At 43.4% G+C, this 23,370-nt stretch overlaps 1 protein-coding gene and 1 long non-coding RNA gene across 3 annotated transcripts in view; both read right to left on the bottom strand.

Annotated features, from left to right (window-relative positions):
• The window catches only part of AK8 (adenylate kinase 8), a 66,403-nt gene that overhangs the window by 11,841 nt on the left and 31,192 nt on the right, over positions 1 to 23,370 (bottom strand). The window contains exons 11-12 of one of the 2 annotated variants that reach the window (XM_053996208.1): positions 16,465 to 16,666; positions 16,306 to 16,360 (exon numbers count right to left, since the gene is read on the bottom strand). In XM_053996208.1, coding sequence (XP_053852183.1) covers positions 16,321 to 16,360; positions 16,465 to 16,666 — 242 coding nt within the window. In that variant the 3' untranslated portion in view covers positions 16,306 to 16,320. Of the gene's footprint in view, positions 1 to 14,353; positions 14,496 to 16,305; positions 16,361 to 16,464; positions 16,667 to 23,370 lie in introns of those variants that run through there. The other variant, XM_053996207.1, reaches the window with a different exon arrangement.
• On the bottom strand, positions 17,895 to 19,599 carry LOC128817595 (uncharacterized). Its single transcript, XR_008440241.1, has 2 exons — positions 19,007 to 19,599; positions 17,895 to 18,299 (listed from the first exon to the last, which is right to left on the bottom strand). It is a non-coding gene; the product is annotated as an uncharacterized LOC128817595 (long non-coding RNA).

Genomic DNA, 23,370 nt, shown 5'->3' with positions numbered 1-23,370 from the left:
CCCACCTGAGGGACTCTGTGGTAAATCCTGACCTGTCTAATTTGGAGCTTTCCATTCCAAAGTGTTGTGCAAAAACCAGCTCAGCAACTTCCAAGATAAGTTATTATGTAAAGTTTATAATCTGGTTCATCCCTTTCCCTGCACCTGTTCCCTCCAGGATTTGGGTTTCAAAAGCAATCCCTATGGAGAGCCCTCCACCAGAAATCCAGATGTCTTTGCAAGCCAGCAGGTGTTCAGCAAGAGACCTACATTCAGTGAATGGTTACTTTTCTCTAAAAAGCAGAGCAAACCTAAGTGACCCCAGAAAGAAGGAGCTGCACATCCCATTTCCCAGGGCAACACTCAGATTAGCAGGCTCAGGGCAATCTGGGTGGGAAAAAAATTGGGGTGCTAAAGAAAAAAAGATTTCTCATATAGCTTGACACTGATGTTAAAAAGCATGCAAATAAAAAAAAAAAATATTTTAAATAATTCCCTTTTTTCAGAACTACCATGTATTGATAGTTTGTCCCCAGTTTCTGGGTTAAGTGATGCAAAACTTTGGCTTAGTTTAACAGGTAGGCTCTGAAATAAGGGATAGTGACACCAGTCACACAGCAGGAAAACTTGTCATCAACCCTCTGGGAGGCTGAGTAAAATGGAAATTGGATTGCCTGCTCTAGAAAATAGAAAGATTAAATTGTCTGAGAAATAAAGTTAATCCTAAACTCACCTAAGTGGGCAGTGCCTCGGCTGTGAAATCTGACTTTCCAGATCATCATGGGGACAGTCCTACACACTACATGTGATCGTGGGGGGCTCTGAAGTACCCATTGCAGGATTAAATACATCTGCAATTTGGTAAAACCCATTCAATTACGTTTCTGACATTCAGCACCTGGGACAGCAACAAAGAGCGTTGGTTTGAACAAAAGTGCTCGTGCAAACCGAGCTCAGACTCTGTCCCAGGAACTGTGAGCAGCACTGTGGGCATTACATGGCAGAAAAGCAGAGGTGAGAGCAGGCTCAGGAATCACTCTGTGCCAATGATTGCTAACAGGAAACGTCAGAACTTGGCAATGTCAAGGAATCAGAGGCACTGCAGAAAGTATTTTCTTTGTGTCTTTTGAAGTGCCCTGGATACAATCAATCATACAGAAAAAAACTCCTGTATTTCAGTTCAATGTGGAAAGGGCTATTTGCATTTCAATATGTTCAACTTATCCTGCCAATAAAAACATGGAATCATGAAGAAGAGATCAGGCCACTGGAGTGAAAAACAAGAGATGACATCCTGCAGACCTTTCAGATAAAACAACTTCTTGTTTGTAACATTTCTGTTGACGTCCCAATACTTCTGAATGATTGGGTTTTCAAATGAGATCAGTCAGCATGCAAATAAGGAAACAGGATCAAGACATCTCCCATATCTGATTGGATAGAGAAATTATCAAAAGACCCTTTTTTCATATCAAATTTCCATCACAAAAGGTCAAACTTTCAACTCCCATTACTTTTGCTAACTGCATTTCACTGTGCCAGCCAGCTCATCGCTGCTGCTGTTTTCAGAGGAAAAACAGAGAAGTAACAAATGATTCCATCTTCTCCCACATCTGTCAGACAGGATGGACAAACATTTTTTAATCTTATTCAATTTTTCTCTATAGCCCTAAAAATCCTTGCAGCCAAAACTTCCTTTCTAACCTGATTAGCTATTCCTAGGTTGCTTTTATTTTTCTTACAGGTTCTCTTCTTATTTTCTAGCCCACAGACTGACAGAGCACCAGCTGTGTTGCCAGAATGTTTTGTTCTACAATTTGGCCATTTAAAACACTTTTTGATGTGTGCTTTCCTAAAATATATGTCCCTGTGTTGTCTGGCTGGACTGCTGCCTAAATACACAAGTAATGGATGTTCCAGAAATGGCCCAAGACTCAAAACACTCAACTCACACAAACTCAGAGGAGCAGCTCAGCACCCCGAGGTGCCATCCACTGCTTTTCAAGTTTAAAGCTGAATTTTGAACAGCAGGGATAGCAAGTGGGGCAAGCACAAGAAAAATGGATTCATTAGTAAATTGGCAGGACTCGATGTATTCGTTCCATAAAAATTCTCCCTCACCATGATTATCATTGCAACATATATAAGTCATCAGATCTGTACCTAGAGGTTTCTGTTACTCTGATTTTCTCTGTTGTTCTTATTACTCAACAACTAAATGCTTCACAAAGCCATTTCCTACAGAAATATTTATGTTCCCAAATGTTTATTGGCCCCTCTATCATGATCAAGCTTTTATGAGCACTCTATACAGAACTCTGAATTAAATACATAATTCCTGCTCTATCAGATCTGTGTTTGTCTATTGCACATAGCCAGGCACTGTGGTGAACCACAGAACACCTTGCAGAAAATCTAATTTATATGGTAAAGATATTTCTATCCACACTGACTGTGTGGGCTGGTGATTACAGGAAGCTAATGAGGACGAGGAGGATGGCGGGTTTAAATTCCACTAAAGGCTTTTATTCATTGTGCTGGTTGTCCTGAACAACCTCTTCCAGTGATTTCTACACAGCCACAGGCTCTGAACCATCACAGCCTGGAAGGAGATGGGGGAAATGTCACACAAATGCTTCTGACTTGCTCCACATCACACAGGTGAGCACAACAGCTCAGCTACATGGAACAATCAACCCTCAACCCCTGGAATCTGCTCTGAGCCAGGACCACTGAACAGCTCAGATCAGGAGCTGTTCCCCCAGATTACTTCCTTCATCTCTGATTTTCCATTTTTCTTCTCTTCTCCTGTTGACCAGCAGTGCCTGTGGTGATTTGTCAATGTCTCTATGCAGCAATTAAACTAAAGTTCTGGCCTCTCTACCAACATCACATCAATGTTCTCAGCTCCTTGGTGCCCAACAAATGCCACATGCAGAACACAGGGAAACCTTTTGCACATAAATTCTTGGGAATGGCTGGAGCTGTGCCAGGGGAGGTTTAGGTGGGAATTAGGAAAAGGTTCTGCCCCCAGAGGGTGGTGGGGCACTGAGCAGGCTCCCCAGGGAATGGCACCCCAGAGGTCCAGGAGAATTTGGACAACAGGGACATGGTGGGATTGTTGAGGTGTCTGTGCAGGGTCAGGAGTTGGGCTCCCTGATCCTTGTGGGTCCCTTCCAGCTCAAGATATATTATGATTCTATGAAAATAACAGTGAATACAATTTATCTGTAAGTCTCTGCTCTTCACAAGTCTATTACTATTGACACACTAATTATCAGGCCACTTAAATGGATCAAAAGTCATTATCTGAAAGGTTAAAATCTGTAGTGTTCTCTTTTTTTTTCCTGAGACATGTCTGGTCAAAGGAATTTTGAGGATGAACTGAGGATTTCAGTCACTAGGTAAGGTCTGGAGCTCATGGGATTTAATAATGGGCTCTTCAGAGCAGATGAAGAAAATATAAAAGATCTGCTGGCTGGAAACTATATTTGACATTCAGATACATTCATGACTGAGGTGTGGGATTCTAATAATGAGTAACTGCATAGGAAGTTATTCACTCTTGGATTGATTGCACAGGCAACTTTTAAACAGAGTGATTTCTCCCCCAAAAGGTACTCTAGTTCAAACAAGACTCTGACTGTACCTGTTGTGAATTACAATGTGTTTGGAATTAATCAGACAGAATCTGGCGTTTAACAAAAAAGAAAAAGATGGATTTTTCTTCTTAGAACTGTTTTAAATGAAGACTCCTGTTCCTTAAAAGGCCCACCCACTATGCATAACTGTTTGTACCCAGAAATAAACTGAAGGAAAGGGCACTCACCTCCACTTGCAGCTTGCACACACCAAGAAAATGTGAAAAGCTGAATGTTTATATTATTTGCCCACTAATATAACACAGAATCCTGCCTAACACCATAATGAAAACCACCTTTTACAAAATCAAATCCTCTGGTTCCTCCGAGGGCAAAGCTTCCAGGTTACCCAACAATCAAGAATTTTCCAAATGCACAGTTCAGACAACCACACAAACCCAGCAGCACACAGACTCTGTGCACCTTGTAAGAACGAGGAATATTCACAAACATCAGCCCTTTGCAGAATGCTTTTTAAGGGCAGGGAGGAAACCAGAACAAGTTTTTGTGTTGGCTTCCAGGAGAGAGCTTACACTGCCATTACCATAAATCACCCCAGAACATCCACAGTATTTCATAAAAAAAAATACTGCAGCTTCCTTCAGAAGCACTGCCACTTGCCATTTCTTTGAGGTAATCAGATAGCTGTTAATTAATAAAACTGTCAGGTGAATCGTCCTGCTCTGGTCATCATTATCCATTCTGTAACAGAATCCTGCTCTCATCACTGCTATCCACCCCATAGCTTCCAGCTCAATTAACTTAATGCTATGCAAATGAGAGGCTCTCCTCATCATTAGCTTATAGCCCACAAATGTTAATAACATAATTGGGCCTTCAACAGGGTAATTAGACACGATTTCTTCCATTAGTCTTACAAGGCTAATTATTGTTGATAGGAGAGAGGGGATGAGTCCCAGTGCTGCATGCAAAGAGGGGCATCTGGTTAAAGCAAATATAGACAAAACATCAACAAGGTAAAACAACAGTTGAGATCCAGAGCAGGGTCAGGTAGGGATGGGGTGAAGGAAGATACCATCAGGAGAAACTTAGGAACCACAGGAGAAAAGAAATCCTACAAGACAAGAAACAAACCCAAATATCCAGCCTGATGCTGGAGCTCTCCTGCCCTCAGCAGTGAAACAAGGTGATGCTTAATAAAGCCAGAGATGCTCCTCAAGCTTTTGCAGACAGGGCAGTTGGGAAGCTGTGCTGGTCAAAAGTCCCAGGTTTGAGATGCAAATGTGCAGCCACAGAGAAGAACTGAATTAAGAACTGAATTCATTCCTCCACTTCCCAGGTCATTGTGTCCAACCATTTCTCCTGCCACCACTGGGCTGGCTGTGTTGGATCACAACATTTTTCTGAGCAACACCTATTTGCTGTCAGAACCAGAGGAAACGGTCTCAAGTTGAGCCAAAGGAAGTTTAGATAGTAGGAAAAAAATTCTTCAGGGAAAAGGTGTTCAGGCATTGGAACAGGCTGCCCAGGGAAGTGCTCAAAGTACTCAAAAATATGTGGATGTGGCACTTGAGGATGTGGTTTAGTGGTGAACACCACGGTGGTGCTGGGTGGAAGGTTGGACTTGATGATTTTAAAGATCTTTTTCCAACCTTCAGGATTCTGTGATTCTAATTACAAAACTGGAGCACACTGATTTTTTTTAATAATCACAAAGTAAAATGCATGTCAGTAATTTATTCACAGAAAAGTAATAAAAACCTGGATTCAGTGTAATGGACTGGCAGTAATATTTCTAACAAAAAAAAAATGGCAGCAAGTTTCCAAATTTAAATTATATTTTGGCTGGGGGAATGAAAGCTAAGGAGTTGTTCCTGTGCCAGTTAAACCTGTGCGTCCATGGAGGTTAGAAATGTACAACTGGAGACTGAATTCTGTGAGAAAACTGGATTTTCAAAAGGAGAAAGAAAACTTTACAGAAATATGGCAGGTTCTCCACACTTAGCTTTGACAGTTCAGGGTCTTGCTGCAAAGTGTTTAAACAAAAAAGTAAAAGTAAAGACTGAACAGGACTCAAGCGGTTGAGAAAACCCATTACTCCTTTATTTTGTATCTGTTTAACTTTGGGGCACATTCATGGGCAAAATGAATCCTTTGATTTCACTGCAAGTATGTGAGGAGGAACCTTTCCTACTGACTTCTCCTGAAAATCAGCTTAAATTATGTTCACAGAAGTAGCAGCTTTTACTAGAAGGTTAAATGAAACCATTACTCTTTTAACCTACTGTACCTTGGCCTTTGGTCATTCTCTCAACAGAACAGGATTGTTCACTCAGTGAATATCAGTGGGACATTAATCAGCATTATGTCAAAAGAATGACACACCACAATTCTTTAAGAATTATTTTTATCAAAGCATGGCAGTGCCCTGCTGAGCTAAGAGCTACAGAACCTGTTAGGAAAGGGTAATGTTTAAAAGCCTCTGTGGAATAGATAAAAATCTTTCACAAAGTGTATTTCAAAGGACAGCATTCTGTACTATGGAATTTTGCAAACACAATGGGTTTAGGGACAGAAAATATGATCCTTGCAAAGCATAAAAGCCCTGGGTCACCTCTTACACCTGAGCCAAAGGAGGGCAGTTTAAGTGATAGTGATTAATACATTTATGTGACTGCAGGTGATCCAAGCCCAGAGAATTGGATCCAGTGCATCTGTCAGACATGAGGGATCATTCCCACATCTTTCCTGCAGAATAAGCTATGGCAGGATTCAGTTCCCCTCTCTTCAATCGCCCTGCACTTACTAAATTTACTCACTGGAAAATTCTGAGCAAATATCTTGTTCCAAGGCAAACAGCAGTAAATCCACTGATGTTTTAATGAAGATTACACTTTCTAATCCTCGTGGTAATGACAAACCAGTCTCCATTCAATATGTAATATTACTTGTCAGTTTTAATCACCAAAACTGTATTATATTTGCTACAGACTGATGCGCTTGTCTTCCCAGATCTTCAGCCTGGAGACTCCAAGGAAAAGCAGCACAATTCCTGTTCTGCTGAGGGTTTTCTGCATGGGCCAATCTTGCCACACGAGCTCTGAGTAAAGCCTTACTCTGGGATTACTCCCAGATCCAACCAGATTACTAAATCAGAGCACAGCTGGCACCATCCTGTCCATGTTTTTACAGAAATTACATATTTTACAGACATTCTGAAATTCTGTCCAATTTTTCAGAAATTCTGAATTCCAGTGATTGTGGAGTTCATAAACTCAGTTTTAACCTGTACAAGATGTAAGGGTGGTCTTGCTGCATTTATTCAGAAGAATATTCAGCCAAATTCAGCCACCACACTACAATCATGATGGGAGATGCTGGACAACACTGGCCAGCCCTCCTTTCCCCTCGTGCTTCCTCAGCACTAAATGTCTTCATTTACAGTTCTCACACATGCAAAACTCTCCTCAGTTTTATCTACACCAATGCAAAGAAAATGCCCTGGTTAATTAAATTAAAATGCTGCCATGTCTTTATATTTAAAGTTTTCCTCCCTCACTCATTTTGCAAAGTTCTTCTGGTTCTAGGCAGTTCTCAAAACTAGCATCTTTACAAAAATGCTAGAAACTTGCATGTGTATGGTTTTTATTTGTGTGTTAACTCCTGAGTTAATTAAGGTGAAGTTTTGAAAATGACTGCCTTAGACCATGAGGAAATAGTCAGAATTGACAAAGCACATCATATTTTGCTTTATTTACTGGCTGTGAGACCAATCAGTATTGCACACCATGAAATGCACTGATGGTGCATGAGTGCAGCCACAGCTTTTCCTACGTACCCATCCCAGCAGAATTGTTGGTTCAGAGGGACTCTGGGCCAGAGAGCCTCGAGAGGAGCTGCAGGAGGAGCTCAGGCAGTGCCACAGCACCCCCAGCACTGCTGGATCCCAGCCATTAATCATTAATGTCAGCCCAGAGAGCAAACAGAGACCTGAAGGAGAGCTCAGTGAACTCTTGGGGATGCTCCAAAATGTGTGACTAAAAACTGGAGCAGAGAGGGCAGAGGGGGAAAGCACAGGGTTAGACTTAGCTACTAGTTAAATGATAGCACTTGGATTTCCTTGGCTGTTTCACTTCATTCCTTAAACCAAAGTCGTGTTTTAGGTGAATGCCCTGAACAACCTTTGCTGATTTGTAGAGATTGGTATCACGAAGTTGTCATTGGACTGGGACACGACTGGCTTGCTTTGTCTTGTCTAAAATTTGCTACCAGTGCCAAAGACATCAAAATTAGCCCAGACTCTGCTGCTTTCACAGGATTTTCCCTCTCCAGTTTGGTGCTGAGTTCAGACAGGCAGCCTTGATGTTGGTGGCAACTTCCAGGAGAAACAGTTCCAACGTAAGGGCAACCAGGATAGGAAGTCTTCAGGTTCCCTAAAGTTTCCTCATTTGTGAGAGATCGTTACTGCAGGAAACTCTTCCTCCTTTCAGCAGTAAATGGAATGAAAGGGTTGTGCATGCAGTGTTGGGTCCTTAAAAATAACAGTAAAAATAGAAATACTGACTTAGAAGTAGAAGCTTGTCTTCTTTCTCTTCCTGGAGACTTTGGAAGCTTGCTGAGATCAGAGCACTCCTTAATTGCTGTATCCAGGATTTCACCACACAAACTCCAGCCATCAAAAGGAGCTTGTATGAGATGAGGTAACTTCTAAAAATAATCCCTGCCTCCCACAACTGAAGCCAAATATACCTCCTATTCTTGTTGGAGCAAAATCAGCTTGTGACAGCAAATGCAGCATCCTACAGAAAACCCACAGAAAGATTTTAAAACTGCATTTGATGTTTTGTTATTGCTGGCTCAAGATGAATATTAATGCTTCTCCCCAGGAGAGAAAGGCTCTTATGGGACCAATATAGGTCAGGCAGAATGTGCAGCAGAAGTGACATAATCTTTTTATTGTAATCATCCAATTTTCTATCTATTGGATTATTTAAGAGCAAGAGCTTCTATTCAGAGTAGTGTTAGGAGGGGAGAGAGAGCACAGTCTGAGGAGGAGGAGAATGGAGAGTAAGAATTCCCCACCAATGGCTAAACCTCAGAAATCTGAACAAGGAGCTGCTTCCATTGGGTTTGTGTGGACAAAAGAATGAGGGTGAGTTTTTGCACTACGTGTAACCCCTGGGAGTGCTGAGCAGAGCCCTCCTGCCAGAGGGACACGTGAGGAAATGGGAGATTCCTGAATATATTTTGCCCATCACTCCACGCCCAGTGGTGCCTCTTGCACTGGAGGCAGATCAGGAAACAAAGGTAAATGACTTAATTACAATCTTTAATGAGCAGGATAAGTGTCCAAACATCAAGAGAGAAGACAACCACTGAGTTAGTCCTGTAGCTTGGAAAAGGCTACAGCAGTAAAAACTGGATTAAACTGATCCCACTCCCTGAGTGAAGCAGACAAGTGTCAGGTGAGAGGAAGATTTGCTAATTTTGCCCAGTAAACACTGGGATTTTGGCTGGGGAGCAGGAGCTGTGATTTCCCCCCCTTGGCCAGGGTGCTGTGGTCCCTCAGAGCAGGGCTGTGGCCGTGGGTAAGAGGGGTGGGGAGCAGAGCTCAGGATTCCTCACCCAAACCACACTTCCCAGCAAGTTTCTGTTCCATCAGCACATCACAGAGCTCTGCAGCACCTGCCTCCTTCAGCCCCCACTGCCCCTTGGTTTTGTTTTTTTTGGATGGAGGAGAAGAGCCCAGCTGAGATGGGAGCGCTGAAATGCAAAGGGAAAATGAACCCAAACCAATTAGTGATAGTGAAGACAAGAGTCACTAAAGCAGCAGCCACAGAATGGCTGGAAGAGTGAGCTGAGAAAAAATGAGAATGATTGAAACAGAGAATTGTGCTGCCTATTATTGTTACTGTTTTACAAATTAATCCAAATCCTGTATAGTTCACTTGGACTTTTTCTACAGTTCCTCTGTCTCTCTGGTGCAGGCAAATTTTATTATACTGATTTAGTCCCTTGATTACCACATCATTTCTCTGTAGGGTTTTTTTTTTTTTTGCCTTAAAATGAGGAGAAAATAAGATATAACATTTCTTCTTTGCTACTCATCAGATTTTTGTATGCCATCAACTAAAACCACACCTATTATAAATACACAGTATCCATCATTTAAATTAGGTCAAAGTTTTTTAAATGCTCTGTAAGATTTTTCCATGTAAGAATAATTCAATCACTATCATGTTTCCTTGATGCAACCATTTTGGGATTTAGCTTGTTCCTTGATAGGGATCTAATTAAGTCATTTACATGTAATTTCCAAAGAAGTAGCTGTTACAAAAAGCAGCAAAGAAATGAAAAGGCAAAAAAAGGAACCTGAAGGCAGGAGATGTTTAACAAAAATATTTCTGATATAAAAATGAATCTGAGGAATACATATTCAGTGATAAGTATTCCAGTCCATGTCTGGTAAACTCTCAGATAATGGCAGCATGGTGGGGTCACTGGGGTTCTATTAGCTCAATTAATGAGGAGTAAGATAAGGCTAACACCCAGCTCTTCAAACGGCTCAAAAATAGAGCTGATAGTAATGGAGTTATTAACCTTCGCCAGCCATTGAATTTTACTGCTGATTCAAACTCCATTTCCTAGTTCAGGCCTCCATTAATAGGCTGTTTATTATCCCTAATCCACATTGGGATCAGCTGCAGAAATATGAAAGCCCCATGTAAAGACCAAGTAGTTCAAAAGGAAAAAGAAAATTTTTTTTTCCCCCCCATTCTGATTTCTCCCTTTTCAACATATTCACAGGTTCTTCCTTAGAAATTAGGAACTTCATTATCCTAAAATGTTTGAATACATGTTCTCAGCAGCGTGGTGAAAAAGAAGCTTTAAATATATTATGTAAAAAGATGACATAATTTGGAACACAGCCACATACAACATTTTGAAGACCAAATAAAACCCTGCTGGAAAGCTTGCACTGGAGAAGCTGTTGCTGTTTATTTTCTCTACTAGGAAAGAAACAACTTTAAGTTTGGAAAATGGGTATTAGAAATATATTATGGATGTATTGTTAGGTCAATCCTTTAGCTCAGCTCTCCCACACCCAGGCTTTGTCTGTTCACTTGTATTATTTGTAATGTAATTAATCAACAGAGGAAAGTAAAATAACTGACCCTGGATTCAGATCAGAAGGACAAACCCAAGGAAATAATGGAGCAGGGGAAGTGGCAATCCCAGGAGAGGCAGCAGCAGAGCCTTTGGCACTGATGGGAGGGCTCGAGGAGAGCTCCAACACAAACCTGGCTCCAACTTTAATACAGAAAGCTTGAGTTAAAGGCTCTCATTACATCTCTGCTGAGACTGAACTCACTCAACTGAGATTTTGACACTTTGTAAATTTTTGGTATATTTTCAGTCAAAGAGAAAATGTTCAGTTACCACAGTGTACACAGAGAAGATGTTCTTCCAAAATCTATCCCAGGAACATCTGATAGAATATCAGCAATTATGAACGATGGAGTTAAGATCAAAATAAAAATGTTTATTATATCCACCTCCAGTATACAGTGCTGCCCTCAAATGCAGGTCTGGGTGTCCCACCTCAGCAAAAAAAAAAAAAAAAAAAAAAAGAAAGCTGGACTTCCCAGTGAGAGGAGAGAATGGGATGATCAAAGGAGTGAAATGATTTCAAGGAAAAAAAAAGGATAAACAAATCAAGGTTCTTTGTCTGGGAAAGAGGTGACTGAAGGGCAAATACAAGAGGCTTAGAAAATCAGGAGTGTTGAGAGACATGACCAGGGAATATCTGTAAATGTTTCTCAAGAGAAGAAATGCACCTGGAAAAAAAATGATGAAGTATTTTGATATGACACCCAGTGAAATGAGAAACTCCTTTTCATGTGATTTGGTGGAAGGTTAAACCCAGAGGTTTAAAAAGAGACTATAAGCTCAAGGAGAAGGGGTGATCAGAAGTTTTCCAGAGGATCCTCTGGCTCAGGGAATCCTTAAATTTCTGATTGCCTTAAGCTGGCCCAGCAGAGGAACGATCAGGAACCAGCTGAAGGTGACAACCAGAGATTCACAGCACAACCCTGCTGCTGCTGCTGCTGAATCTTATTTTAACTCCAAGTTTGAGAGAGAGCAAAAAGGATAAAAAAATACTTCGGTGGATATTATGCTGAGTTTTCAGTAGAACCACCCATGGCCATACTATACATTTCTTTTTGTTGCTTCAGCACTGATTAAAAAAGCGAAAACACCCATTTGGGTGAGGAACTGAAGCCAGCCCTTTGTGTCAGTGGCTCAGAGCTTCAGCAGCCACCCTGTGGCTGTGGAGTCCCACTCAGGCGGGCACTAAGGGGTTAAGGGCACTAAATGGTTAATCTTTTAGTCCCAGCTGAGAGGCCATTAACAGATCCAGCTCCTTATTTGCCCTGAAGGCTGCCCCAGTTCAATGCCAGCAGGATCCTGTCCACTTAGGCAGGAGCTGCTTCACAGGGGGAGCTCAGAGAGCAGCTCGCTCCTCCCTGGGCTCTTTGGGAGACAGGGTTTGCAGCTTTTCCTGTGCCAGCCCGCGAGCAAACCCCCATTCTACTGCAAATTCTAATTGAAAGAAACCCCCTACTTTTTCAGTGAAAATTGAATTATTTTCCTTTTTGTTCCTGAGCAGTTCTTTCCATGCGGTAGCTGATGCTGTATCAGGTTTTTCTTTTTTTTTATTATTACATTTTAACAAACTTTATAGCCCATTTTGTTTGTTTTCAAATAACTTTATTTTCCTTCTTTTCTACCATCAATTACTAGGTTTGTTTTTCTTTCTATAAGATGGAGGAGTCAGGAGACTGATCCTGCTCAATGCTGTATAATTTAGTATTATGTGTGGTAGCTTTATGAGGAGGGAGTCAGATAAAACATAGTATTTGAACACTAACCATTTATTAGCTCTAAGGAATAGATTTGTGACTTGACAAGCAGACAATAACTCTGTGTTCTGATCAGCCAAAGAGGTCTACTCTGAGTTCAAAAAGCAGAGTAACATTCTCTTTCACAAATAATTTTGTTTACTGATGTGACTAGATTTTAATAATAAACTTGATATATATGTAAATTTATTTTAATCTAATTTCATCAACAGAGCCCTCCTAAAAATGAGACTTTGTAGATTGTTCTGTGTCTGATTTATAGATTTCTGCATCCTATTCCCAGATTGATTTCAAGGTTATAATTCTATCAGGTTTTTCTCCTGATGTCAGAAACACCACCTCTGCAGATAGTGTTTTATAACTAGCATCACAACTGAAACTGAATTACTGCCCTGCTATCCTATGCTGCAATGTGTCCTTTTGTTTATAATCACCCTCTCTCCCTCACATCCCTACCACTTCAGCTTCATGGAAAATATCAGCTCTGAGATCAATCAGGGAGCTCAATGCCTATTTCTGTCCCTCACTGTATAAAACAGGGACCAAATTCTAAACTCAGATGTGAATGTGCAGAGCTCTTTAAAGCGAAGGGAGGCTGAGCAAGTGGATCAGTGCTGAATTTCCACCCATCCAATTCTATAATGAGTTGCTCTTCCTCCCTTGATGAGGTCTCAATGCTGTGAAGGAGCACATGGGGCACACTCCAGTATTCACACTGATCTCAGGGACTCACGGTGTTCAGGGATTCAGCACCTTCCTTCTAAATGCACAAGAAGAATAATCTGGGGGAAATTATGTTTCACTGAGTCCAGCACAAGTTTTGAGGTTCTTTCTCCATTTTTTTTCATGCAATGGATTCCTGCTTAGGATGCACATGGTCTTACTTTGGATAAATAAAGTTACTGCTGTGTTCACACACTTCCCTTTTCAAACCTGGATGGATGACTGGCAGCTCCCTCCCTCTGCACTCCCCTCTATTCTCTCTCCTACTCAACCTCAACCTTTTCCATCCTCCTCCTATCCCTGTGCAGGAGGGAATCCAGGGCAATGACACAGGAAGAGTAACTTTGCCAAATTGAACACTGATGTGGGTAATGCTCCTCTCCTACCACAGCTTTTCACATAAGAACATCTTCCTTAGAAGCAGAAAGATCACAAATTTCCAATGTTTGCCTTTGGAATGGCCACTGTGCCAGCCAGTGGGATGGACAGATCCAGGAAGGTGTGGGAAGGAAATGGAAAAGCCTCTCAGCTTTGATGAGTGCACCAGCACTTTAAATCCTTACCACCTTTGGACCAGCTGTGAAAAGTAACTCTGTTTTATTTGCTTGGCACTCATAACAGTTCTCTTTGGATGCTGATGTCTCCCATATTACATTTCTGAACAATTCATTATAGCTCAAATAAAACACAATTCTCATGTTGTTTTTAATTATTTCACAAAACACAGAAGTCTCATAATGAACACCTTGCAATACCAATATATTTCCATGGTATTATGTCAATGCTGAAGAAAGAAGATGTAGATCCCCCCTCCTGCTACAAATAAAACACATCTTCTCATATAATCCAAACTTTAATCCATTTCTTATGGTTTGGCTTCAGAGGCAACTCAAACAAATAACCAGAACAACAAACCTCTTCTCTCTCCCACAGTTTGGCCATCTGGAGCATTTGTCAGGCCAGGGCTCTATTTCCTCCTCTCCAGGAGCAGGACCCCTTTCCTCACCAAGGAAACAAAAACTAAGATGCAGCAGCACAAACCACGTCAATAAAGATCTGTATCTTTCCACAAACAGTTTTTTTTTTCATATCCACAATGGTGTGATGGCTGGATTTCTCCCTTACCTGTTGGGATTAATCTGTGCTTTCTGCAGCTGCTCTCCCTGCTCCACGTCCCTGGGGAAGCCAGAGAGCACCCAGCCATTGCTCAGGCAGTCGAGGGCACTCAGCCGTTCTGTCAGCAGCTTCAGGACAAGGTTGTCTGGCACTGCAAAGGAGGAAAAAGGTGACATTTATTCTGTGTGCTGAGTCTGCAGAGAAGGGAGATGCTCACAAGCCCTTCTGGAACCAAATCAAACAGTTATTCCCATTTAGGACTGACTGGCATTGGGCATTGTTGGCTTCTGTATATTTATTGTCATGGAACCCCCAAACTCACAAGGAACTGTAGGACCAAGGCAAAGGATTTGGTAAAACTTGGTCCCCACATGATTTTGCAATGTCCTTTTTCCTCTCAGCCACACTGGACTGGTGGCACAGTGACGTGTGTGACACAATCTTATCAAAATGCAAAAACAATGACCCGAGCTGTGGAAAAGAAATCCTGAGACAGGAAAGGAATTTCTGAGCATTCTGGATTGAACTCAGCAGGTGATAATGGTTCTGCCACAACAGTCCACGTGTGCTACTGCTCCAATTTACCCAAAGGCTTGAAGATCTTACAACTGAAAATAATTTTCAAAATTAATTTCAACAACCTTAACTACTGCATTGATTAACTCCTAATTTTAGAACTAAAAGCTCTTTTCCTCTATTATTATTTTTCTTTAGGGCAAGAGAGAACATCAGCAAGATACTGACAGATTTCAACTACTATGGAGTTTTTAAAATTCTATTTAGTGGGACACAGTGGTAAGGAAGTATCCTCCACATTTTCACTAGAGTCTTTGTAAAGTAAAATACTTCAATTAAGATATTTAAATTTGGGGTTTTTTTTCTTTTTTTGGGGAGGAGGGGGTGTGCTCAGAATTAAATTATTACATTCAATGAGAGTGACTATAGATTTTCCAAAGACTGCTGTCATGTCTTGGGCTCAGTGTCAAATAACCCCAAAGAAAGGACATCAAAATCACCTGGAGCTGCTTCCCAAAGCAGCAGCCAAACCAATTCCCAAGCAGCCAGGAGAGCCCCTTCCCTTTATCTGTCTGATACACCAGTGCCTCCACTGAAAACAAGAGAGAAATTGCTACATAAATCCCCTTCGTGGCAGGTTGATGTTTTGATGCTCACCCTGCCATCACATCTGCATACAAAAATACAACAACAAGTGCTTGTAGGAGAGTGTATGTGTCAGATTTCTAGCACTGCACTTCTCTTCAGGACAAGCTGACAGCAATCTGCCTGGATTTTAGCAGAGTGAATTATTAGCAGTGCACAGTTCTACCCCGAGAACAAGCAGGTTTTAAACTGCAATAATAGAATCCATTTGCTTCTGGAGTTTAACATTGTGACTCTATCATGAAATTCTCCTTTAAATAATCAAATTACTGAGTTTACAGAACTGCACTCAGGATTCAATGTACCAGCAAAAAGAGAGGAAAACCGCAGGGAATTAATTAGGAAACAGATTAGTGTATTAATTGAGGATATCCACTTCACATTATGAAAGAACAAGTTAAAGAGAGTAATATTCTCCATCTGCTGAAAGGAGAAAAAAAAAAAGGAATGGAATAAACCCACACACTTGACAAAGAGCAAAATGACAATGCAAAAACTGGGTACTCTGTTAAAAATGGGATTCATAAAATTAACTGCAACAGTAGCACAGCAGCAGGAAGGAATTCTATCAGATGGAAGCTTCTTCCCCATCCAAGACCTGAGCTGCAGGCAGGCATGGGAGGGAGAGCAGGAGAATTTCAGTGCTCTTTCCAGGGCAGTTGTCTCCCCACCCTCCAGCTTACAAGAATTAATACAAACCAAACACATCCTAGCAGGAATACAGAAAAACAAACCCACCTTCTCTTTCCCAAGAATGCATTCCATACAAAGACCAGTGGAATTTTCCCATAGTCCCAAATTTCTGGCTTGCAGCACTAAACTTCCTTCACTTGTGTTATTTTATGACAATTCCTACTGGAATATTGACATGGATTTACAGAGATGCCAGCTGAAATGATTTTATCTTTTAATTTCAGAATGCTCAAAACAATTTTGCGATGAATTGGAATAAAACCTACAAACAATGAGTAAAACTGCAGTAGGATTCTGGCAGAGTTGACACCCCTGTCAGGTGAACAGGGATCAGGGCAGAGGCTGGAAGGCCCAGGAATGGCACAGAAAGATGGATCTCCTGTGCTGCTGAGCTTCCTGCAGATCCTGGGAGATTCCCCAGTTCCAGATTGCTTCCATCCTTCATATGGGAAGGAGAAACACTGCAGCCTAGGAGGAAATGAAACAGCAATTGTGATGGGAACCTGGGGCATCTCCTGGGGCTGAGCACTTCCCACAGGCCTTCTGTGAACCCCGATGACCAAAATCCTCCACTGTGGTCACTATTTTGGAATAAAACAGAAGCAATCACACAGGGGGAGAAAAACAGGGATGCAGACACAATGAATTAATAGTTTATCTAATGACATGCCAGGCTTGGGGTGTTCTGAGGGATGCTGGGGACACCTGACACATCTCTCCCTTCAGCCAGGAGTGACTGCAAGACATCAGCAACACCCATGTACACATATACATCACTGAATAATATAGATGCTTACATATTTTCTGTGCCTCTCTCTAAAGCTTGATGGTGAGAAATAAAACATAAACAAGTCAGACAGCAAGCTCTGCTCTCCTCTTGATTAGCAAACATACCTATCACTTCAACACAATGGGGGAACAGAGCTTGTTGGCTGCTTGGTGGCATTACAAAGTACATCAGCTGCCCTTGAACAGGAACAGTCACACTTAAAACAGCTGCATTAAAACTGTAAAACATCTTCCACAGACCAGAGGGAAGGGAGAAAAAAAAAAAAAAAAGAGAGAGAGAAAAAAAATCCGTATTATTCTTATTTTGTAGTACAGGCAGAGTAGGTAATGAAGAACTCTGTGGTACAGAATTCCTTTTCACTCATGTGGAACTGTCTCTGGAATGTAAGGCAAATTAATAACCTGTAATTGGAGGGGCACACAGCCTGTGAGGAACTAGCCAGAGGTCTCCTGGTCTTAAGCACATGACCCAATGGGCATATAGCAAAGTAAAATATAGAGATTTCCTGATGAGACACTCAATCTACATGTTTTAAGGAGATTATGAAGCACAAGAGCTTTGAATAATCAATTCCTTTTCAACATAAGCTTGTGCGAGTTTCTAACTCTGAAAGTTGGGGGAATGAGACTCGAGAGAGATTTTACTTTATCATTAGAGAAGTCCAAAGGTAAGTTTCTTGTAAAAATTACAATGTGCTGCTGCAAAGAGATATCCAGACTAGGTAAGGTGAGAGCACATCTCTATTAGGGAGAGAAATCGAGGCACAGGAGCAAAATTTACCTCTCAGAAGTAAAACTGCAGAGCCACTGAGCTGCAGGGATTCCTGAGAGCATCAGGCACAGCTGTGGACCAGGACCACAGCAAACCCCAGGCATGGAAGAGCAGCAGAATGAGGCCACAACCAGCTCCATTTCAGATGGAAATGTAATTTCTCTGTGCCTACACCAACCCCACACTCCGTGTCTCCTTTATCTCCCAGCCTGTTTCACCAGTTAATGATCAAGACTACGCCCCTGAATTAGCAGCTGAGGATCTAAGAAGTGATTTAATCATTTCAGGGGTTTGATCAGGCAGGGGACAAGGCTTAAAGTGCTGCTGCTCGTGCTGGAACTGCTGCGTGGACACCCAGAGATTTTCCATCTCCAGGGCTGTAAATCAGCACCCTCCAGCAGAATGTTTAAAAAATAAATTTACTTCTCAGAGCTTCAAAGGTTTTCACAGGTATCAGGTGCTTCTCATGAGAAGTACGTCCTCCTGAAGCTCACAGGAGTGTGGCCTATTAGCTCTTCCCCAATCCATGGATCTGCAGGACTAACAGAAACCCGGATCAGGCAATCAGTTACAAAATCAGGCAATCAGTTACAAAATCACACCATCTGCTCGAGACAAAAGTAATAGAACATTAAAGGCACAGTCTGAAAGGGAAAAACACCACTTGAGGGATTACAGGGCACTATTCTCCAATAACTTCAATGCTGTCAGTGCTCCGAGCTATACAATTATCATATTTAAATTGATACCTCCTCCGTGTATTTCCCTTTTAAACACACTTTTGAAGGGTATCAGCTCACTTCTCCAAACCTCGATTCTAAGTACAGCATAAATGCATTTACAGATACAAATTCTGTCAGCTTTGTGCTCTAAAAGGTCCTTTTGACAATACTGTCCATCTATGCTTTATCCCACTTATAGAGATTTTTTTTTTAGCGAGGTCTGAAGACTTTCACAGCTAATTCAGATGCCTGAGGTTTGATCACAGTAGTTGACAGTTAACATCTTGTCCTGAGTACAAGCTACTGCCAAATGCTACTTTCCTCAGTTGTCCAGGAAACCCCAAATTTAGCAAAGCATGGGTTTTCCTTATTTTATTGCTCTAGAAACTCTGGATGATTCACAATGAGTAATTGGCTTTTTCTACTCAGTTTTCTTGCCCACGTAAAGGTGCTCAGAGATGGTATCGATCGAGATTGTATAAATTGGCTTTTAATGTGTTTGAGAATGATTTTGCAGTGATTTACCATCGCGTGGGCTGATCGATAATTTAGGCTAATCCTGCGAGGCGCCAGTGGGTGAGGACGGGCAGGGCTGCGTGCAGCCGGCTCGGGTACCGTAAATAAACACCAACACCGGGCCGAGAGCGCTGCAGCGGCACCGGGAGGAGAGCGCCGGGGTTTGCCTCGCTGGAGTCAGGAGAAGGGGATCGGCTCCTCCGGGGGGGGGGAGTCTCGGGAGGCTCCGACCCCACGCACCCCGAGGGTCCTGGGGAGCCCAGGGGGGCTCCGGCCCCCACACCCGGTGGGGTTCTGGGTGGTCTCGTCTCTGCGCAGCCGGCGGGGTCCCGAAGGGTCCCGGGGGTCTCCAGCCCCGCGGTTCCGCAGGATCCCGGAGGTCCCGGGGTTGTCGCGGGGCTCTCAGCCCCGCAGGATCCCGGGATGCTCCCGGGGCTCCCGGGGCTCTCAGCCCCGCAGGATCCCGGGATGCTCCCGGTGCTCCCAGGGCTCTCAACCCTGCAGGATCCCGCTATTCCCGGGATGGTCCCGGTGCTCCCGGGGCTCTCAGTCCCGCAGGATCCCGGGATGCTCCCGGTGCACCCGAGGCTCTCAGTCCCGCAGGATCCCGGGATGCTCCCGCTGTTCCCGGGGCTCTCAGCCCCGCTGTTCCCGGGACGCTCCCGGTGCTCCCAGCCCCGCAGGATCCCGCTGTTCCCGGGATGCTTCCGGTGCTCCCAGCCCCGCAGGATCCCGCTGTTCCCGGGATGCTCCCGGTGCTCCCGGGGCTCTCAGCCCCGCAGGATCCCGCTGTTCCCGGGATGCTCCCAGGGCTCTCAGCCCCGCAGGATCCCGCTGTTCCCGGGATGCTCCCGCTGTTCCCGGGACGCTCCCGCTGTTCCCGGGACGCTCCCGGTGCTCCCAGGGCTCTCAGCCCCGCAGTATCCCGCTGTTCCCGGGACGCTCCCGCTGTTCCCGGGATGCTCCCGGTGCTCCCGGGGCTCTCAGCCCCGCAGGATCCCGCTGTTCCCGGGATGCTCCCGGGGCTCTCAGCCCCGCAGGATCCCGGTGCTCCCGGGACGCTCCCGCTGTTCCCGGGACGCTCCCGGTGTTCCCAGGGCTCTCAGCCCCGCAGGATCCCGCTGTTCCCGGGATGCTCCCAGGGCTCTCAGCCCCGCAGGATCCCGGTGCTCCCGGGACGCTCCCGCTGTTCCCGGGACGCTCCCGGTGCTCCCGGGATGCTCCCGGGGCTCTCAGCCCCGCAGGATCCCGCTGTTCCCGGGACGCTCCCGCTGTTCCCGGCGCTCTCAGCCGCGCTCGGCCCGGCCCGTTGGCTGTTCTCTGTCGCCACCCCGCGGTCACGGCGGGCAGCGCAGCCGGTCCCGCCCCGCGGGCAGCAGCGGCCGCGGCGCCGCCGAAATGTCGGGAAAAATTCGGAATTCGGGGAAAACGCGTCCCCTCCGGACGCTGCTGAGGCCTCCTGAAGCCCCGACAGCGCCGGGCTGGAGCGGAAGCACTGAAAGCATCTCCGGTTCTACCGGGTTTGAAGAAGGGACAGCAAACACCGGCACCGCCGCGGGTTCGCAGCGCCGCGAGCACAACGCGGGCGCTGATCCGTCCAAGGGACCATTCCTACAGAAATCCCGTCTCCACTCGCTCGTTTGACACTGCTGAGAAGGGCTTCTGTAAGAATCGCAATAATTCTTTTAATACAGTAAAACAAATAATGCGATAAAATATTTAATTTCCACCTCTAACGTATTTTTGCTTGTTAGCATAAATCGAAACCAGTCTTTCCTTGTTTTTGTTGTTTTAGGGTTTTGGGAATTTAAAATCGGAATTAGCTGTATTAAAGTGGAAATGATACTATTTCTAAAGCAGGTACAATCCCAAATTATCGATTATATATAAACATAAACTACACAATACAAGATAAATTAAGACTTTTAGAAATTCTTCCTCATAGGTATCAAGCCAGAGATTCAAGAATCTACATCTGATCACATTTAGTGATGAGATTCCAGCCCCTCACACCACTTTACCTGTTAGCAGCAAAGGAAATTCAGTCCAAACTGAGTATCCAGCAATGCAAGCAAAAAGCTTTTTTCCCACTAAAAACGGCCTCTGTGCTGTTTTCCATGGATTTGCCTGATGGCCCCGGCTCCCAGGGAGTCCCAGATGATGCAGGGCTGGCTCCAGGGACAGGATCCACACACCTGGGTTCCCACCCACGCTCCCTGACTGGGGCAGGGCTCGAGCTGAACGAGGTTTTCTGCCTCAGTTTACCTGCCTGGGAGACAAGAGCTGCTCTGAACTGTCTCACAGGGATGCGTCTAGTCTGAAAGTTTCTAAAATCAGTAACAAAATGGATATTTGTATTTCTTTTTACTCCTTTTGTTTCTACAGAGAGACTTCAGTTGGACAGAGAACAACTACACTTCAAACCCACTGAACTCCTCATTTCCATTATCTACCAAATTCCTATTCCTTATTTCTAAAAGCTCAGCTCTGCTGAAGAACACGGTGCAGAATTTGACCTACAAACCCTAGTTGACAGTGGTAGTATTAAAAAAAAAAAAAAAGGAATAAATCGGTCTGATAAACACAGTGAGAAACATTGTGGCTTTTTTACAGCAAATACTGCTTCCCGTGGGATGAGAAGGGAGGGAGCTCCTGAAGGGGCTCCTCATCCCTACCAGGGCTGCCTGCTGCCACCTCGTGCTCCAGACCCCAAGAGTGGGATGGATCCTGCCCTGTCCTGTGTCTCCTCCTCACACCTCCCAGCCACATTAAAGGGACATTTTAAAATAGAAAAGGACACACAAAAGCTGTTTCATGTTCTCCTTGTCAGGCTGTTTGACACAGCAGCCTGGTTCTGTTTGTATTACACCCCGTGGAACAGAGCCAAACCCAGAATTTTATGTTAAACTCAAAAAAAAAGGGGGATGCTGGCAACATGCAGTGTGCTTTTCCTTCTGGCTTTTGTATAAAGATTCCTGTGATATCTCCACCCCAAACTCAAAACCACCCAGAATTCAGGTAAGCAGCCCTTTGCTCAGGACACAGTGCTGCAAGGAAAGGAAAGGAACCCCCACTTCCCTAAATTTTAAAGAATAACTATCAGAAATGAAGATCAATATAAATATAAAAGATTAATACTTCACATTTATATTGTAGTTTGCTTTTTAAAAACCCCTGAGAACCACGAGGCACCAAATGGCCAAGGGCCACATCTTCACTCAAATCCACGAGGGTTTGTGGCACAAATATTGGAATATTGATCCTCCAGCAACAACAGGAATGGTGAATGTCACTGCAAAACCATTTTATATAGGCAGGACCATATCCATGAACTGACTGACCATCACAATTGCTCCAGAAAACAACTGCACTCCTCTCTTTAATCAAATCACATTTATTTTGCCTGGTCTGGCTTCCAGGGTTGGCTTTTTCGGGTGGATTTTTTGGTTGCTTTGTTTTTACTCCTAAGTGGGGTGGCCTTTAAAAATATCTTTGTAGACCAAGGCTCACCCCAGCTCTGAGTATCTGCCAGACAGATACACCAATCTGGATTGTGGAATAAAGAAAAAGACACTCTAGATTTTCAAATAAAGGAAAAGGGAATTCTGATTTATCATCTTGCAGTGATTCAACACATGAAAAAGTAAAACTCAGGGAAGAAAATTATAACCTACTGCCCATATGTCTGCATTTAAAACTTTCTATTCTACAAGCTTGCATCTCATATAAAAATATGGCCACCTAAAAGAGAAAATAAAAAAATAAATTTTATTATGTTCTCTTGACCACCAATTTTCTCCTAGTAGGAAAAGAGACTGCTACCTATTTTCCATAAAAAAACCTTTGTAGCAGTCCCAGAGGAAAAGTCAAAAGTTTGACTTGAAAAACGGAGCTACTTCAAAAGCATTGTCAGACAGAGGTGAAGGTTTCTTAAAAATGCATAAATTAAAGTGTGGTGTATTCATAAATATCTCTGTAACTTTACACAGTTTATTTGTGAGCAAGGTGCACATTTAGGGGAGCTACAGAATTGCTGTAAAACTAACTTAAATAAAGTAGAAAATCGATTTGTTTATTAGCTCCTGTTTGGACTCTGTGTGTGTGTGTGTGTGTGCATGTGTGTGAAAAATGAAAGAAAAATGGAGAGTTTTTTTCAATAATAAAAAGGGAGTTGCACTGCAGGGCCCCTAAAGCTTGTGAAAAATTAAACTCGACGGATTCAAACTGTCCTATTTCCACTTCAAAAGAGAAGAGGCACTGAGCTCTTCCCAACTTATCTTCAAACGCCCAGCACCCTAGAAAGTTTCTTTAAAAAAAATAAAGTCTCTAGTTCCCCCAAGCACTGTACCCGTTACTGTAGCTGCTGTCTCTCC

Source organism: Vidua macroura, chromosome 21 (genome assembly GCF_024509145.1).
Source record: "Vidua macroura isolate BioBank_ID:100142 chromosome 21, ASM2450914v1, whole genome shotgun sequence".
NCBI classification, from domain to species: Eukaryota; Metazoa; Chordata; class Aves; order Passeriformes; family Viduidae; genus Vidua; species Vidua macroura.
This window is presented reverse-complemented; position numbering and strand designations above follow the sequence as displayed.